The 18,997-nt window shown below is 44.8% G+C and overlaps 1 protein-coding gene across 1 annotated transcript in view; it reads left to right on the top strand.

Moving 5' to 3' along the window:
* Positions 1 to 18,997, top strand: part of ZMAT4 (zinc finger matrin-type 4) — a gene marked incomplete at both ends in the record, with an annotated part of 210,903 nt that overhangs the window by 42,912 nt on the left and 148,994 nt on the right. Inside the window, one exon of the mRNA XM_082680495.1 lies at positions 5,381 to 5,470. Within this exon, the coding sequence (XP_082536621.1) occupies positions 5,381 to 5,470 (90 nt within the window). The remainder of the gene's footprint in view (positions 1 to 5,380; positions 5,471 to 18,997) is intronic.

The raw sequence follows: 18,997 nt of genomic DNA, 5'->3' as shown, positions 1-18,997 counted from the left end.
AAAATGCGAATATTAATGCAAGAAAGAACCTGGGTTTGATGCTGAGTGCAACTGAAAGAGATTGTAATTCCTTTTTCATGTTTTTTTCCCCTGAAAGGAATGGTCCTTTTCCCTCTTGGAACTCTGTAAGGTATACATTTAACATATAAGGTATATATATTTTTCTTTTAAGCTCCTTTCAGTTGGCTTTTTAAGCTCTTAAAAGCAGTGTAAATTTTAGATCTTAATGCATCTTTGAAAAAGTCCTAGGGGCTTGCTATTGTTCGTGTTTATTTGGATGACATAAGTCAGTTTCAGAAGTAGCTTTCTTCCAGGGCTTCTCAGTTTGGTTGTCTGGACAGCACTTACCATCCCATAATCCAGCGGTCCACAGCCCGCTAGGGACAGGGCCGCACAGCAGGAGGTGAGCGGTGGGCAAGCCAGCGAAGCTACTTCTGCCGCTCCGCATGGCTCGCATTACCGCCGGAACAGTCCCATTTTTCCCACCCCCTCCCCGACCCCAGTCCGTGGAAAAATCGTCTTCCACGAAACCGGTCACTGGTGCCAAAAAGGCTGGGGACCGCTGCTGTAATCTCCATTCACACACACAGAAAGCTAAAGTGACCACACTGTGAAAAGTACACATATTTACCATTGAATTTGTACGTACCAAAATCAAGTTTTCGGTTTTGAAGTAGCACGTGCTACCCTTGGGTTAAGTAGGCTCCTCTAAATAACAATTATTGCAATGAAAAAAATATGCATTTTGAATGTTGATAAGGGTAGATGGAAATGTGGTCAGTTATATCAGTATATGTTAAACGCATTCCAGATCAGTGATGCTTTTTACTAATTACAATTATTTTGCATATAAAGTAGACTTAATGAGGAATTACAAAGGCTTGAGCGTTGTGAAGTTATTATTATTTTTATGTTAAAGATGAATCTGTTATAAAAATTAAGAAGGAAAACCATCCCGCCTCCTTCTACCCTAATAAATCATGCTTTTTTTCCTTTTCCCTTGCCACTTCTTCTTGGTATACTTATGAATTTTTATTTGTCATCGGGGGAAGGGTAAGCTGTGACAAAGCGAGAGAGAGGCATGGACATATATACAAGCCATTCTGAGTTTAGCATTTTCCATCCAACATTCATTACATAGAAAGCATTTTTTTCCATTTCCAATTGAACATAAGGGCATTGACGGCGGCTTGAACCCATCCCCTGTTGTCAAAAATGTAGCTGTCTCCCAATTTATTTATTTATTTTTTGTTCCTATTTCGATAATGCTGCAATGAACGTCTTTGCTCAAATTTAACTGTAACTTTTTATGGGGAAGGTTTTGTTTTTAGAATAAATGGAATGGAATTTCGGTGCCAAATTCCAAGCAATTTCAGATGGTTAAGGGAAGCTGAGAGGAGGGTAGTTAAGAGAAGTCATTTGGAGGAAGATGCAGTAGGTGACTCGGTGTCCTGTCAGGACAAAGGGATGAGTGTACCAGGAAGAAAGGGGAGGGCTGCTGGAGAGCTCCAGGGCTGAGGCAGGGCGAGCTGAGAGCACCTGGAACATTCTGCTGGGAACCTCTTTCCCTTTGACAACCAACATGATTTGTGGCTTTGGGTTTGAATCAGACTCACTGGGACTCCGTGCTCCTCTCACTGGGGAGTGGACTGTCATTGGGGTTGTTACTTCCTGCCTGAAGTCAGGGTGGGGAGGCCGTGTCTCCAGCCTGGAAAAAGCAGCAGGGGGAAAAGAGAACCAGGCAGAACGGATGCGGCTAAATGGTGAGCCAGCACGCCTCCCCCATCAATCTACAATCAGATTGTGTTTGCCAAGACTCTGTTTCTTTTCACCCAGACACTGGGGCAAGGCAGTCCTTCCATCAAACCTGGAGGCTGGGAAGCTGAAGGAGAAAAACTAGCCTTCGATGAACAAAATCACGAAGAAGGCTCGTCGAACCCAGCATCGCTCATCACTAATGACTTCATACCCGAGCTGCCCTTTTACTCCCTTTTGTTTTTTTCTTCCAGCTAATGGGTTTTTACTAGTTTTGTCAAACTGCAAGTAAATAGCCTAGTGAACTCTGTCTTTGCTGGAAATAGTCTTTTTGAAAGAAATGGTTTATTTTAGGAAAGAGGAAAAAAAAGCCCAAGCACAAAACGGGCTGCATTGTGAGATTTCCAATCTTGCCATGATTTTGTTCCCTGGGTAGATCGATGCTGCAAGGACTGTGATAAGAAGTTCTTCTATGGTAGCAAATGCAAAATTGAAAACCTACTTCAGCCCCATTTGAGCGCACGCTGTTATCACTTTGTCTTTGCACCAACTACCTTCTGTGTGTGCGCTTCACCAGCCAGGCTCTGTGGCCACGTTCACCGTCCTGGAGATTTTGACATCTTCTTCTTTTTTTTTTTTTTTTTTGTTTTTTGGGGTTTTTTTTTTGCCGTATGCAGGCCTCTCACTGTTGTGGCCTCTCCCGTTGCGGAGCACAGGCTCCGGACGCGCAGGCTCAGCGGCCATGGCTCAAGGGCCCAGCCGCTCCGTGGCATGTGGGATCTTCCCGGACCGGGGCACGAACCCGTGTCCCCTGCAACGGCAGGCGGACTCTCAACCACTGCGCCACCAGGGAAGCCCGACATCTTCTTTTAATTTTATTATTTTTTTGACTATAGCAGTATTCCTAATATTCCCACTACCCCTTACCTCCAAAAACCCCACAATCCTGTAGGAAAGGTGTACACATTTTAGGAATCAACATATTTATCTGCAAAAGGAGAAGTGCTAGTTTGCATGGCATCATTCTCAAAAATATGCAGAAACTAAACAATGATGTTGAAATCGCCTGACACGGGTTCATATAGGGTTCCATTTCTCTGTCCTACCAATCTTCCAGGCAAACAAGACTCCAGATAACCTTGATTAAAACTTAAGGTAGTGCTTCCCTGGTGGCGCAGTGGTTGAGAGTCCACCTGCCGATGCAGGGGACACGGGTTTGTGCCCCGGTCCGGGAAGATCCCACATGCCGCGGAGCGGTTGGGCCCATGGGCCATGGCCGTTGAGCCTGCACGTCCGGAGCCTGTGCTCTGCAACCGGAGAGGCCACAACAGTGAGAGGCCTGCGTACAGCAAAACAAACAAACAAACAAACAAAACTTAAGATACAACCTGGAAAGGACTATAAATATATTTTAAAATTGCACTTCAGTACTTTTTTACGTCTCTAGTATTTTTCATGTTCCGATAGCACTTTAAAACCCATTTAAAGACCTTAGAAGGGTCCAGGGACTGTTTGGAAGCACAGTCTTCGGGCTCCAGGAAAAATGAAGGAATTAAAAAAGTGATAAATGAGGAGAACCAGACAGAAAGGATTTACACTACGTCCTGTAAACAAGATGCAATTTGCTGTGTATTCTCTGAAAATCACTTTGCCTTTGTGGCTAATCCATGAAGGCAAACCATTATTCAGGAGATTGGCTAGAACCCAATTGTAAAGAATGACAAGTGGAACCAAGGACTGGAAAAGGAGGGAAAAAATCTCTGAGTAAAGGAAGGGGATGGGGGACTTGGAATCCGGTAGCAAAGGATTCAAGGAGAATTCATATTATGGAGATCACATAGAACTCGAAGTTAGGACTGATGCAGTCTGCAGTGAGCGATGTTTAGCGTTATGTGGATTACAGTGTTTCCTATACAATGTCCCATTTGATTCTCATGGAAACCCTAATAAATATCATTGTGTTCATTTTGTACATGGAGAAAGTGACACCCGTTTTGGCTACAAATTAGAGTAAGTGACTTGTTCGATATCACGACTTGTTCGATATCACGACTTGTTCAATATCACGACTTGTTCAATATCATGCAGCTAGAAAGTGGTAGGGCTGGAACTGGGGTTCTGAACTTCTGACTCTTTTATTGGTGTTTTCAGCCCACCATCCTGCCTCAGGTAGCAACTTAGAAGTTAGAACTGCAGTGTTGTTTAGAGGTGAGGGGAGTTTGGATGGGCTCTCACTTCAGCGAAGGAGGAAAGATGGAAATAAGAAGGGCAGGAATAGAGACGCAGACGTACAGAACGGACGTGTGGACATGGGGGTGATGTGGACATGGGGGTGGGATGAACTGGGAGATTGGGATTGACATATATATACTACCATGTGTAAAACAGCTAGCAGGAACCTGCTGTATAGCACAGGGAGCTCAGCTCGGTGCTCTGTGGTGACCTAGAGGGGTGGGATGGGGGGGTGGGAAGGAGGTCCAAGAGGGAGGGGATATAGGGATACATATAGCTGATTCACTTCGTTGTACAACAGAAACTAACACAACATTGTAAAGCAACTATACCCCAATAAAAATAAATAAATAAGAAAAAGAAATAACCCAGAAAAGGCAAAAAATAAATAAGTAAATAAAGAAGGGGTCGGTTTCTCCACACTGGACACAGAGCAGTCAGGACAGATGGAATTCATAGTCCTGCTGGCCTGCAGGAGGTGGGGCTTCATTTGTTCAGTTGCATCTGCCTGCTTGCGGGGAGCTTGGCTCTGATCAGGCTTTGGTTGGAGGTGCCGTGTGCATGTCGCCATCCCAGGGCGGCGTTGTCCCTGGCTCCTTAGGGCAGGGCAGCTGCAGTGAGAGGGGGGCTGGGGACCTAGCTCTTCATCACAGTTGATCCTTGTATTATTCCCTCTGCTGACCTGGTCTTACCTTTGAAGACAATTAAACATTCACTCCAGGCTAAAAGATCCCAATGGTGGGCTTCCCTGGTGGCGCAGTGGTTGAGAGTCCGCCTGCCGATGCAGGGGATGCGGGTTCGTGCCCCGGTCCGAGAAGATCCCACATGCCGCGGAGCGGCTGGGCCCGTGAGCCATGGCCGCTGAGCCTGCGCGTCCGGAGCCTGTGCTCCGCAACGGGAGAGGCCGCAACAGTGAGAGGCCCGCGTACCGCAAAAAAGGAAAAAAAAAAAAAGATCCCAATGGTTTCGCCTTTCTTCACTAACTCTGTTTTCTAATCCTGAAATTATATTGGCTTGATGACCTTGGGCAAGTCACTTAACCTATCTGAACCTTCACCCCATGGGACCCATAGGAACCTGCTCAAGTGTTTTCTTTTTTTTCAGTTTTAATATTTTTTAATTGAAGTGTAGTTGATTTATAAAGTGTTAATTTCTGCTGTGTAGAAAAGTGATTCAGTTACACATATATATACCTTCTTTTTAAAATATTCTTTTCCATTATGGTTTACCATAGGATATTGAATGTAGTTCTCTGTGCTCTGCAGTGAGAACCTTGTTGTTTCAAGTGTTTTCTAAGCAAAGTCCTTTTGGGCATTTGCAGTCACTGGCTATGTGTCCAAGGATTCAGAATGCCTTCTCTTTCACAGTATCTGCTTCTGCTTTTTCTTCCCAGAGTCGAAAACATGCCAGTAAAGTCCGACTATACTACATGCTTCACCCCAGGGACGGTGGGTGTCCCGCAAAGAGGCTCCGATCAGAGAATGTGAGTATCTGATGCCACATGTTATCCTTGGATAATTTGTTCTGTTTGCTAAAAACTTTGCAGGTCTGGGAATTGCAGTTATGTCCAGCTTAGTGGGAAAGCTAAGTGAGTTGAAATCGTTCACATTAAATATTACAGAAAATATGACATGTAAGCAAGTCTTTTCCTTTTTTCCTGCCAGAACTTGCCAGTATGGGGTTGAGAGACTTTTTGATGGTACTGTGCTGGGACCTCACATAGAAAAGAACAGACAGAGGGGCTGAGACAGACAGAGGCTGGCTGAGGGGAGGCGGGCACCTTCAGAAGACATGACCTAAGGGCAAACCTGTCAGAAAGATCAGATGCTTTGCTTTCTACGTAATGTATGTTTCCTTTGGTGTGTAAAGCAGAATGCCATTTGTTCATTTATAATGAAAGCTGTGCACATCTTGCAAACAAAAATATTCAGGGCTTTGATCAGCGTCACTTTTCCCTGAGGGAATGTTTACTTAGGGAGACAAATGACAATTAGAAAGTTGCTCTGAGGGTTTAAGGTCAGAGCAAAGGGGTTCCCTTAGCCAGGCCAAGGCCAAGACTGATGAGAGAAATGCTGCTTCCTCCCACCAGGGGACCCTTTTCCTAATGAGTGGAATATTCTTATCCACCCATGGCAGAGACCCTCCGTGATAAAAACTGCCGATGAAACACAGAAACTCCTCACCCTTTGAGGGCTGAGAGGCTGAGGATGTAGAGTCCACACCCCACACTCTCGCTGTGCTTGTGATCCTGTTTTCCTTCTGCTGCCATATCGATGCCAGTCTTATTAAAAATTAATACATGATCATCAAGGAGACTGGACAAAAACTGTACTTGTTTGTTGTCACAGAAGAAACAGAGAGAGAAAGGTGACTGCATGTGACCAAAGGGAGCAAGCAGCAGAGCTGGCAGGGTCCACAGGTTCTGAGCCTGTGTCTAGCATCACAGAATGAGGTGCTCGCATATAGACTCATCTGGGTGCGGTGGATTTTTCTTCACTGCCCACTGAGGAAACAGAGACACGTAAGCCACAGACCTGTGGCTTTAAAGAGACTTAAATATAATGAGAGAGGTTAACATTGTATAAAAAATAGCTCTGATGCCACAGTGTAGGTGTTTGTTAACATTTGTACAAAGCCCCATGGAGACAAATGGCGGGTGAGTCATGCCAGGGCCATCCGACCAGGGAAGGTGTTACTGCAGGTTTGGCATGTGAGCTGGGGTCTTTGGGCTTGGATGGGTGGTACCAGATGGAGACATGAGAATGGGGGAGGGCAGGTGTTTTCTTGGGTGCATCCCTGGCCAAAGAACCTATTAAGACACAGGACAGTTGGCCTAAGTCAGCTTTTATGTGATCTCAGAATCCTGTAACCACGTGGGAGTCCCGCCCTCCATCAGCTGTCTATTAACAGAGAGAACAGAATGAGGTTTTTTATTTCCTCTTGAAATTATTCAGTGATGTATCCCTTTATTCAATAGCCATTTAGCGTCTAATGCTGAGAGTCCGAAACAATAGGATTCACGGACAGTTGACAGTTAGCTCTTGGAACACAGATTATTTTCTATCCACTCAAATTCTAATCATGAATGTTGCACTGATATCTGAGCTCCTAGCGAGTAATCCATCAGGTGTAGGGGAGGAAAACCTTTCCTTTCTAGGTTCCTTGGCTGGTCTAATAATTAAAATGACATAAAACACATGAACAGAAGAACAAATTTCCTTTCATACATGTGGGAGCCCCAAAGATAGGAGACTCAGGGAGGTGACCAAAACAGGCAACTTTTATGCTTTTTAGACAGAGAAGCAAAGCAATAAATTTGTGAGTAATTGACACGACAAAGGCTTTTGGGCTTGGGGTAGCAAATTAGTGAAGGAATAACAAGGTTGGTTTATACAGGCTTCTCCCCCCGCCGAATTCCGTATCTTTGGTGATACGGATGTCTGTCTACCTCCTGGTACAGGGAAGGTGCCTTTTACGTGGGAGATTTATTTCCTGCTTTCGGGGGACAAAGGATGGTCAGAGCATCCTTCTTGGACCTTGCTGTTTCTTAAGTAGCTTCATTAAAAAAAGCCAATATGCCAAAGTGGCTTATTTGGGGGGGGGTTATTTCTGCTCCCCTTCACAAGCAGACAGAAGGGGCGCTGTGGCCCCAGCTGTGACCTTGAGGACACGATCTGTGCTGCTCTGGTCGGATCCGTGTTTCACCCCACTCAGGCGCCGGCTCTGCCAGGCTCTTTGGGGTCAGTTGATAGAGGGGAAGAGGTTCAGATTTTATAGAAAGAAGTGTTTGCAAGGGTACTTTACCAAAGGCCCCTTGGAGAACTTTTTCCTGGATTTTGAAAACTTAGCTCTACCAGTGATTTGTTGATTGAATCATTTTCTATGACTTGTTACTCATTGTCTGGAAGCAAATAAGTAAGTAGGAAAAGCAACATAATGATCTTACTTTTTGAAAGAGATGGTTGTTGCCTTAATAGGCTGTATGGACATTTCACAGGAGGAAGAGATCGTTTCCATTAGGCGTCTTGATGCATTGGATGCTGTGTGGAAGGTACCCCCAGCCCCTTTCCAGGGCCCTGAGAGTTGATGTTGGTAACTATTTGGGCCAATGTTCTCTGGTACAGACTCACGCCTAAGGGTTGAAAGACTAAATACACAAATCGACAATGGCCAGAACATATCTAAAAGTAGAACTGTGACCCACAACCTGCAGCAACCAGTCCAGAAAACCAACCCATTGATATCCAGTAACTGGCCCAGAAGCCTGCCTGCTGTGAGTCAGACTTGTAGGAAGTCAGACCACCTCTCTAGTGACAACCCAGGAAGTTAAAAAATAGCCCTGTAACAATAGGCCTCGAATGGCCAGGCCTGATGAATAGCTGACAGCTTCCCTAATTTCTGTCTCTGTTTCCAACTTAGGACCAACCAGAAAAAGCCAAATATGTACCCCTAACCAATCACATAGGCTGTCCCATTCTAGGTGGCCCACCTGCAGTTTCCCCAGGCCAACAGCCTCCAATCAGGGCACGGGTGAAACCTACCCCTTTTCCATTATGAAGCTCCTCTCCACTTCTCTGCTTGCCTTCGAGTCTCCTCCAAATGCAGGTGATGTTGGCTGGCTGTCTTGCTACAGCAAGCTCTACATAAATAGCCTTTCTTGTTCCCATTTGGTGGTTGTTTATTTCCACAGGGTGGTAAAATGGGGATGAGGGTAAGAATCTCTAAAGTACAGGTTCATCCTAAGACTCAACTGAACTAACCCGTTTATATAGCACTTTGTTTGCAAAGTGCTTTCTGAAGGCATTATTATTATTTTTTATTTGGCTGTGTCGGGTCTTAGTTGTGCTTGCAGTGCACGGGCTTCTCTCTAGTTGCGGCACGTGAGCTCTCTAGTTGCGGCACGTGAGCTCTCTAGTTGCAGCGCGTGGGCTTAGTTGCCCTGCAGCATGAGGGATCCTAGTTACCCGACCAGGGGTCGAACCCACGTCCCCTGCATTGGAAGGCGGACTCTTAACCACTGGACCACCAGGGAAGTCCCTCTGCAGGCATTGTTATTACTGATCCTCTCTCCACCAGCACCTGTGATCTTGGGAGGATGTAATACTTTGGTCCACTTGCCTCTCCAGTCTTGCCCATTCTCCACCTCCCCTGCTCCCAGGGTCTGTGGTTTGCATCCTAGTGTTACTTGATTGAGAACACTTTTATGCCTGCCCTGAATATCCAACAAAAGGAGTGTTTCTGAAAATAGAAAACTTGTTGTTGATTTTCCAAACCCTGACCACACATGAACCTTGGGCCTACAGTGATCCCTAAAATTGATGGGTAATGGCAGCCTGGGAATACACAGTAACTCTGAATTTACCTACAGATGAACAGAAGCGCCTGTTATTTTTCCCAGGGCCATTGCCATTTCTATTCCAGGTCATTTGACCTTTTGTTGTCGTTGCTTTTTAAACACTTATTTTCATTTCTGTCTTCTGGCCTTTCCAGCATTTTAAATTCCCTGCTTTACTCTGAAGAATCCTCATTTGGGGATTCTGTGTTTTTTCCCTGAAATTTTAGAGCAGGACATTGTCCCCTTGAGGCCACAGAGTAAAATTCAATGCGAAATAAATTGTTAGAGTTGATTGCCTTAGAGAAATGTTCAGGAATCCCACGGGCATGAGAGCCAAAAAGGACTTTAAAGATTATCTAGTCCACCGAGAGCCTCGGTATTCTACCAATGGTCCTTTTTATTATCTTCTCACTCATGGGTCACATGCTTTGAAAAAAAAAATGTCTGCTTGGGAAATAGCACTTTTTTTTTTCCTTCGGTACGCGGGCCTCTCACTGTTGTGGCCCCTCCCGTTGCGGAGCACAGGCTCCGGACGCGCAGGCTCAGCGGCCATGGCTCACGGGCCCAGCCGCTCCGCGGCATGTGGGATCCTCCCGGACCGGGGCACGAACCCGTGTCCCCTGCATCGGCAGGCGGACTCTCAACCACTGCGCCACCAGGGAAGCCCCGGGAAATAGCACTTTTAAGTTAAAAAGGTGATTTAATTTTACTTTTATTTTCATTCTGTAAAGGTAAGTAACTGCCAACCCAAATTGCCAGTTGGTATTAAATAAACAGTGTGTTTACATGGAATTAATGCAATTTCTTCTAAGTGGGGAAACTTGACATTTGGTTAGTGTGATTGAACTTATCACTCCTAAATATTTATATGGTTTCCCTTAGGTCTGAAATATTCAGCGCAGCTTGAGAACCTCCATTATCACGTTCACAGGCCCCTAAATATCCTGGGTTTCAGGTTGGGAGGACTTGATATAACCTCCCTCCCACCCCGTAATTACAAAGGTGAAAATAAGGCCCAAATAAATACCATGACTTGTCCAAATTTGTCAGGCCTGAGAATAAGACCCTCCCGACTTCCCTAAATCTTATTCCTGGGCTTCTTCCACGTATCTTGAAATTGTATCTTATTTGGAGTCATGGAAGCCATTGCTGGGTCCATAGCCAGAGAATATTGCTGTTCTGGGGCAAAGTAATAATAGTAACTGGCACTTATCAGGTGCTTCCCACTTAAGTTCTAAATGCTTTATACACATCAACACATTTCATCCTCACACCTCCTGTATAAGGCAGGAGCTAGCATTATCCCCATAGAGAAGCAAACTGAAATCGAGATTAAGGCATTTGACTCTGGTTTTACAGCTGGTGAGTGGCAGAGACAAGGCTAGGAAAACATAAAACCCAACAAAATAAAATTCCCTCTGGCCCTGCAAACTAGCTAACCATGCCACTCCCAGAGACAGGTGGTGAGCATCTACTAAGTTTTGGGGGCACAAAGATGGAAGGGCATGGAACCTTCCTCAACAGAAATCAGGATCTAGTCGGGGCTTCAATGTGCAAATCATGTCTTTTCATACAGTGTGCTAGGTACTACCCTAAACATGTGTCCAGGCTACCATCAACAAAAATAATCAATAAACAATCTATAATAGGAATAGCAAAGAGTTTTATTTGAGCCCAGAAGACAGCCTCTCAGACAACTCTGAGGACCTGCTCCAGAGAAGCTTGGTTTTCAGCACAGTTTTTTTTGTGGTACGCGGGCCTCTCACTGTTGTGACCTCTCCCGTTGCGGAGCACAGGCTCCGGACGCGCAGGCTCAGCGGCCATGGCTCACGGGCCCAGCCGCTCCGCGGCATGTGGGATCTTCCCGGACCGGGGCACGATCCCGTGTTCCCTGCATCGGCAGGCGGACTCTCAACCACTGCGCCACCAGGGAAGCCCTCAGCACAGTTTTATGTCATGTCAGAACTAAGAGCATCAAACAAATCAGGATACCTTCCGTCAAGGTTTCAGAAAAAAAAAAAAAAAAAAAAAACACATAAGAAGAAAACCCACCACCACATAACACAGTGAGTCAGTATGGCCTTGGCGCCTGGGAAGGGGGTCTTATGGAAGGAGCACGAGCATTGGTGTCCCAGGAATGGAGACATTTCATCTTTATTCTTAACATGGACATTCTTTACTTTTGGTCACTGTGCCCTTTTCTTTAATAATTAAAGCAGATGGGGCTTCCCTGGTGGCGCAGTGGTTGAGAATCGGCCTGCCAATGCAGGGGACACAGGTTCAAGCCCTGGTCTGGGAAGACCCCACATGCCATGGAGCAACTAGGCCCGTGAGCCATAACTACTGAGCCTGCGCGTCTGGAGCCTGTGCTCTGCAATGGGAGAGGCCACAACAGTGAGAGGCCCGCGTACCGCAAAATAAATAAATAAATAAATAAAAAGATGTGAAAGCTGAAGCTTTGGTCAAGTATCTCATCCAAAATCGTACACCTTGTAAGTGATACAGCCAAGGTTCAAACACAGTACAGTTTAGCTCTCGACTCTGAGCTCTGAATTACTATATATTCTTCATTTACTTAATATTTCATATTAATTGGCTGTCTACCAAGAGTCAGGTGCTGTGTTAATTACGGAGAATTTAATAGCAAATGAAACAGATACAGTTTCTGTTTACAGTGTTTACAGGATAGTGTGGGAAATGGACGCTAATGTAAAAAGTCATACAGATATCTAAATGAAGGAACGTAGTGGAAAAGTAGAGAATGGGAAAATCACAAGGTCTTTGGCATCAGGGAGGTCTTCTCTGAGTAAGGATTAGTCAGAGCAGTGAGGGGAGACAGGAGAATTCCAGGCAGATGGAACAGCGTATGCAAAGCGTCTGCAGTCAGAGACATCACAGCGTTTAAGGAATAACAAGAAAGCCAGCACGGCTAGAAGCCGTGTGGTGAGGTGCAGAGGATGGATTGATGGAAAGAAGAGTCTCGTCTACTTTGAACTGTCAAGTATCAGACTTTCAATCGTTTCCTGTGTCCATGTAAATCAACCATAAACAGTCTATCATAGGAGTAAAAGAGTTTTATTTGAGCCAAGCTGAGGGCTATAGCCCAGAAGACAGCTTCTTAGATTACTCTGAGAAACTGCTCTGGAGAAGCATGGTTTTCAGCACAGTTTTATGTCTTGTCAGAACAAAGAACATCAAACAAGTCAGGGATACATTACTTTAGGTTTTCAAGAAACCAGATCGGCACGCACACAGCGAGTCAGTATGGCCTTGGCGCCTGGGAAGGTGGTCTTATCATGGAAGGAGCACGGGCATGGGTGTCCCAGGAAGGGGGGCGTTTCATCTTTATTTTTAACATGGACATTCTTTACTTCTGGTCAGTTCACCCTTTAATAACTAAAGCAGATGTATAAAGTAGGTGTGATAGCCACAAACGGGCTATCAAATTAAGCCAGAAGCCAGAATGACTGCCCCATACTTCAGTATGTGAACATTGCTTTTATCAACTGAAAGAGTATGGCCTTGGATGAGGGTGACGGCAGTGGAGAAAAATGAGCAATAAATAGGTCTGAGGGACAATGAAGTAGGTAAAAATGGATGAAGTGGATAATGGATATGAAAGAGAAGGTGGTTTCTGAATGACTTCCAAGTTTAGAACTTACACCACTGGATGGTTGCCGCTCCCACTGTACCCCCACCCCCACCCCGCCACAATAACCTTGAGGTTGTGACCCAGAGAGCAGAAAGGTCTGAGAAGCAGGGAAGAACTTGACGAAACCCTTTGTCCATGTTGCTCCAGGCAGAGCAGGGCTAAAGTGGAGCAGAGGTGAATTTGCCCCCAGCCAAGGGGTATGGGGCAGCAAAGGAGAGGGATGGGGGTGGGGTGGGGCTTTGTCCTCAGAGCTTCTTCCTAATCAAGTCTTTCTACCTCTCTGTTGGAGGGTGAGGACCCCCAGGGGCCAGCCCAGGGGGCGGAGCCCAGAGAGGCGTGGGCTAGAGATGCCCTTCTGGTGTGCTGATATCCAAAGGCAGGACAGTGCGTTGAGTGAGTTCAGGACAGTCACCAAGGGAGGGGCTGGGGAGAGGACAGTTACCAGAACCCCAGTACCCTGAATGAAGGATACCAGCAGGAAGTTATTGCAGGCGTCCAGAGGGGACACGGAAATTGGCAGTAGTTAGATAATACGCCTCTAGCAGGAGGACGGGATTATTTAAAAGGTGGGAACAGTTTAGGTGTGGTCGCGGGACCTGGGTCCAGTGATTCCCAGGGGGTGCATCCCATTCTTCCTTTGTTTAAAAGGCAGAGGTGGTAGGACCCAGAGAGCACGATTTTAGACTTCTTGAGTGCATGGGCTTTGCTTACTCACCTTTGTACCTTAGCACCTCACACAGAGGGGTTCCATAAATGATTGTTCGTATCTTCATAATAAGCTATTGCCCCATTGTTTTTTCTTTAAAACAATTAAGACTTTAAACAACAGTTTTAATTAAAAAATGATCAATTGTATAGAAAGTCTTCTAGAACATTTCCATGAAATCATAGTTTAGTTATATACCTATCAAAGTGGTCTTGTTAACAGAATATTTTGTGAATGGGCTTTGTTCAAGAAAACCTGAGGGTTATGGACAGTTTCCACAAGAATCTTGACCAGGTTCTTGGTCCCATGGGGGTCATATTCAAAAAGGAAAAACCTAAAGAAAGGGAGAGGCAGGTCCTTGGAGGGTGTGCTCTCATAGCACAAGCTGGTCCCGACATAAGTTGCTTCTAATAACCATCTACACGTCCTGACTCCATCCTTCCCCTTGGCAAACCCTACTGCCCTCTCAGTGGACACCTCTGCTGCTAGGCATTGCCTGCCTTCCCCTGTCTGCTTTTGGAGGCTTGATCCTATTTTACCAGAAATCAAGGCTGTGTGAGCAGGAGTTGGTGTGCAGCTCACAGAGGTAGATGTCCTTCCCAGATCCCAACCCCCTTTCAGCCATAAGACAAAAGGGACCTGATAGTCAGGAAGTCCTTCTCTAGAGGACAATCTGGTGCTGCCTCAGGGGTGAAGAGATCGAGAATGCCTCCTGGGTGACCTTAAGGAATTTAAGAAAAAAAAAATATCATGAAGAACCTAGGGGTAAGACGGGAATAAAGACACAGACCTACTAGAGAATGGACTTGAGGATATGGGGAGGGGGAGGGGTAAGCTGTGACAAAGCAAGAGAGTGGCATGGACATATATACACTACCAAATGTAAAATAGATAGCTAGTGGGAAGCAGCCGCATAGCACAGGGAGATCAGCTCAGTGCTTTGTGACCACCTAGAGGGGTGGGATAGGGAGGGTGGGAGGGAGGGAGACACAAGAGGGAAGAGATATGGGAACATATGTGTATGTATAACTGATTCACTTTGTTATAAAGCAGAAACTAACACACCATTGTAAAGCAATTATACTGCAATAAAGGTGTAAAAAAAAAAAAAAAGACTTGGAAGGGTATGGATCAAATTCCCTAGTGTGTGTCTTCTCACTTTGCACACCACTTCGGCCCTTGAAAATGAATCAAGATATTTTTGTTTAGGGTAGTTTGAATAAAAGAATTCTGGTGACCACAGATTGCCAAGGAGCTGTTTGACCTGTGATAGTCTCTCTCCAGCTGATTTCAGCTCTGAAATGTTAGTTTCTATGTTGGCTTTTTTCGGGGTAGGTAGCATGGGTACACAGGAGCCTCCGGGCACCTCCAGGCACAGGTGACTCGCTGGCGCGTGACAGCTGGGATCTGCAGCTCTCTCCTCCCTTTCTGCTGTGTTTCCTCTTTTTAGGTGTCTGTATTGCAAACATATCTTCCCTGTCTCAATTATTTTTTCCCCTGATAGATAGATTTCCTTGGTTAACATTCTAGAATCTCACAAAACATCAGTTTGTTTTTCTCTGAAATCCCAACTCTATCCTGAGAATTTTATCACTCATGTTTAATCAGATTTCTTTCCTTCTGTGTCTGGGTCCATTTATCTTCATCTCTTCCCTGGCTGCAGGGAGGGGTGTGAGGGCATCTTGCCTCCCTTCCCTGCTTTGTCCTACAAAGCCCCGTGAGTCTGTACCCTCGTGCAGCCGTGTCATAAATCACGCCTGCTGTCACCCTGTTACATGACCCCCAGTGCCCGTTCTGTTTCTCCTTTGTCACCTCTGGGCATTCCTCATGCTCAGAATATTATTCTTGCAGAACAAAGAAGTCCGTTTCCTTCACTGCCTTCTGTCTTGCAACCGTTTGGCTCTGTTTAGGTTGATGTGTTCATTTAGGAATATATGTATATTTTTCTTCTTGCCTTAGAACCGGAAAAGGGGTTGTGACATTGGAATACAAGGTACATTTTAACTTCATGTGACCTAGATTTGCTGCAGGTCATGCTGAGACAATGATGAATGTCTCCTGATAAATACCAGAAAGCCTTGCAAAATACATTTTGAAAATAGGGATGATGTGCTGAGTTCTACTAATTTGCAGTAAAATGGCTTTTTGGACTTGGATCCACCAAACCTCACTCATGCACGTGCCCCATATCACAGACTGAGCTGGGAGCTCTGCACATGTGAGCTTATGTCAGTCTCAGAACATGTTCTCAACGTGAGCATTTACTGTGCCTGTTTTACAAATGAGATAAAGAAGGTTTGGGGCAGGTCATCTAATTCTTTCTCCTTCTCCCACTTCCTGGTGGCAGGCTTTGATGCATTGACTTTCGTTATTTTTAAGAACACACTTTCACTCCTGGCTCAACCATGTCATATATCGTTGACATCGTTAGTGCTAGGTTCCCGTAGAACATTCTTTATGGGAGTGATTCAAGGAAATCTTCCACTCAGAGCCTGCCGTGGGCTGGAGCAGTGTTTGGTGGGGCATCCCGGTCACGTTCTTTTTTCCGCCAGGTCCCTAGTAAGTGTTGATGGCCTTACAGACCTGTAGAAAATCGGAGGTTTTAGATGCTGGAGTGCCACCTGATTCAGTGTAATATAAAGGAAAAGTCACAGGCTTTGGGAACATCCCTGGCATTGAACCTGGCCTTCTGCTAGCTGGGTGACCATGGTCAAGTTTTTTAATTTTTCTAAGACTTAGCTTCCTCATCTGAGAAATGCTTCCTCATCTGAGAAATGCTGCCAACAACCCAGGACTACTGAGAAGGATGCATGTGATAATGTAAACGTGACGTAGGGAGCCCCCCAGAGCCTGGTGGGGGAGAGATGCTCTATGCCTGTTACCTTCTTCTCCTTTCTAATAGCCCAGATGATGCTGAGTGTCTTTCTGCTGCTACATTTGATAGGGGGAGAAACACATACAGACTGGTTAGAATGACCTAGTGGTCTGTATCCAGAACTAAACGCTGCTGAGAGGTACGTTTTCTGTAGAAGCCCTAAGCGATGGCCAAGGAACTAGACAAACTGAGAGGAAATATTGCAGTGTCCAATAGCATTCTTGTTCGAAGGAACCTAAACTAATTCAAAGAGTGAAAAATATGGTGTTGGTATTTGCACATCAGATCTTTGCTTGGAGGAACACTTTAATCTTGTCCTGACTTGGCTGCTATCCAATCCCCATCGTTGAGTCTAAGCAGGAGAGAGCTGAGATGTTTGGAACAGCTGCAGTGACAGCAAGCACGCCCCTCGGTCACATGCGTGGTGTGGTTGGTTGTACTGTATTCCCTTTCCTCCTGTTCACGGGTGGTATTATTCAGTCATGGCACAGCGACTTTAATAGATATTAAAAATGCAGCCGTTTAAGCACGTCATTCTTGAAACCCCATTGAAACTCTGTCTGGAAGCATATGTGAGCGAATGGTGTAGGACTATTTCCTACTTGCAACAGGGATTGTTCCTCTTGACCTGTGACATTGTATAGCCAAATAGCCCTGTTGTTATTTATAATTCCTCTATTAGCTTTGTCTTTTTGCCAAGTATAGTTAAAAGAAAAATTGTGTAGAAAAGGAGATGATTTTTATTTTAAGTTCCTGATGGAAAAAGGCATTTTTTCTTCAAAGTTATTAACTGGGTTTTACAGCTGACCTTTCAAGGAACGTCTATGGCTTCAGATACTTAAGAACTCAGCAAATACTGTCCTCTGTATAATTTAAATAGTCATTATAGTTTGGGCTATAAGCACTGAATATGTATTGTAAGACACAATGTTGGTTTTTTTTTAAATTTTTGATATTTTATTGTAAAAGGAAAAAGTCTGTTTCCTTTCTACACTGAGTGTTGGTTGACCTTTTCTTATTAAATTTCCTCATCACAGCTGTACATAATCCTAGAAGGTCACTGGTTGGCATTAGCAATCCCAGAAATGAATGGTCATGATGTCACATCCTAGAATTGACAAATTAGTTTGTTTGATCTCTCATTACCCTTCTATCCATTGCTGTAATGGAGAATGGAAAAATTCAAGATGGGATTAAGGCCTGAAATTTCCTCATCACCAAGAAATAAGAGTTGTGAGTGTGTATCTCCTGTCCTTCCTTCACTCCATACAGACTTGGCTTTTTTTTTTTTTTTTTTTTTTTTTTGAGAATTGTGACATACTGTCCTGGGCAGTAGTTCTTTGCTTTCATGGCTAATGATGCAAAAAGGAGAAGGAAAGGGGAGAGAAAGAGAAAAAAACAGAACGCTATCAGGACAAAAGTAAAGTTAAATCATAACCAAAGAATATCTGAGTTTGGAAGGGATTTCAAGGCTTCTCCGTGGAAGCCTTGTCACTTAGAAATAAAAGAGAAAACCTATAGTCCTGTCTGCATTTCACTTGGACTTCAAGAAAGGCTGAGAGATCTTGGACAAGTCACTAAACGTTCCTGGACTGTTTCCTTGTCTGGATTAAATGATCACTTGTTGCTTTCTGATCTTCATCAAATGTGATTTAAATATTCTCTGGAAACCAATATTATGATTCATAAATAAACTGATTCATAAATAAATTGTTTACCATTAGAAATATTTCTTTCATTTTCTAATGCAATAATTATTCATCTATATAATCCAGTAATAAATGCCAATTCCAGATAGAGAGTCAGTGGTGAGCAAAGCCAGACCCAGACAAGATCCCCCTGCCCTTGGCTGAAAATGGCAACCCTGATGAATGCGTGGTGAGTGGGCCTGGTGCCAGGGGAGCTCATTAGGGGAGATGGCCTGTCTGGGAGCTGGCAGAAGGTCTCTCTGAGCAGTGATTCCTAAGTGATATCTGAAGGGTGCATAGGTATTCACAGGTAAGGAGGTAAGGGAAAGATCATTCCAGGGAGCAGGACTCACGTTTATGAATGTTTGGGGAGGACTGGAGAGAAGGCGAGCCTGGCAAGGGCAGAACAACGCAAGGTGTGGTGGTAAAAGAGGCTAGGACAGGCACTAAGTAGGAGCCAGACCGCTGATGCTTTTAGGGGAAGGCTGACGATGGAACGGACCACCCCAGCCCATCCCAACTGCGATACGTGTGCGAGTGAAAGGGCACGAGTAATAATGAAACCGGAAAAATAGGAGTAACCCACTACGTATGATCAAGGGCTCTATTTAAAATCTATCGAAGGAAGTTTTCTTTTTACTTTACGTGGAATGAGAATCATCAATGGATTTTAAGCCATAAGGCGGAAATGATCAGATGTGACTTTTGAAAATCAGTCTGTTGCAAGTGGAAGAAAGGTTGAAGAGGGCCTCAG

This window comes from Grampus griseus (genome assembly GCF_964374135.1).
Source record: "Grampus griseus genome assembly, chromosome: 21".
NCBI lineage: Eukaryota > Metazoa > Chordata > Mammalia > Artiodactyla > Delphinidae > Grampus > Grampus griseus.
This window is presented reverse-complemented; position numbering and strand designations above follow the sequence as displayed.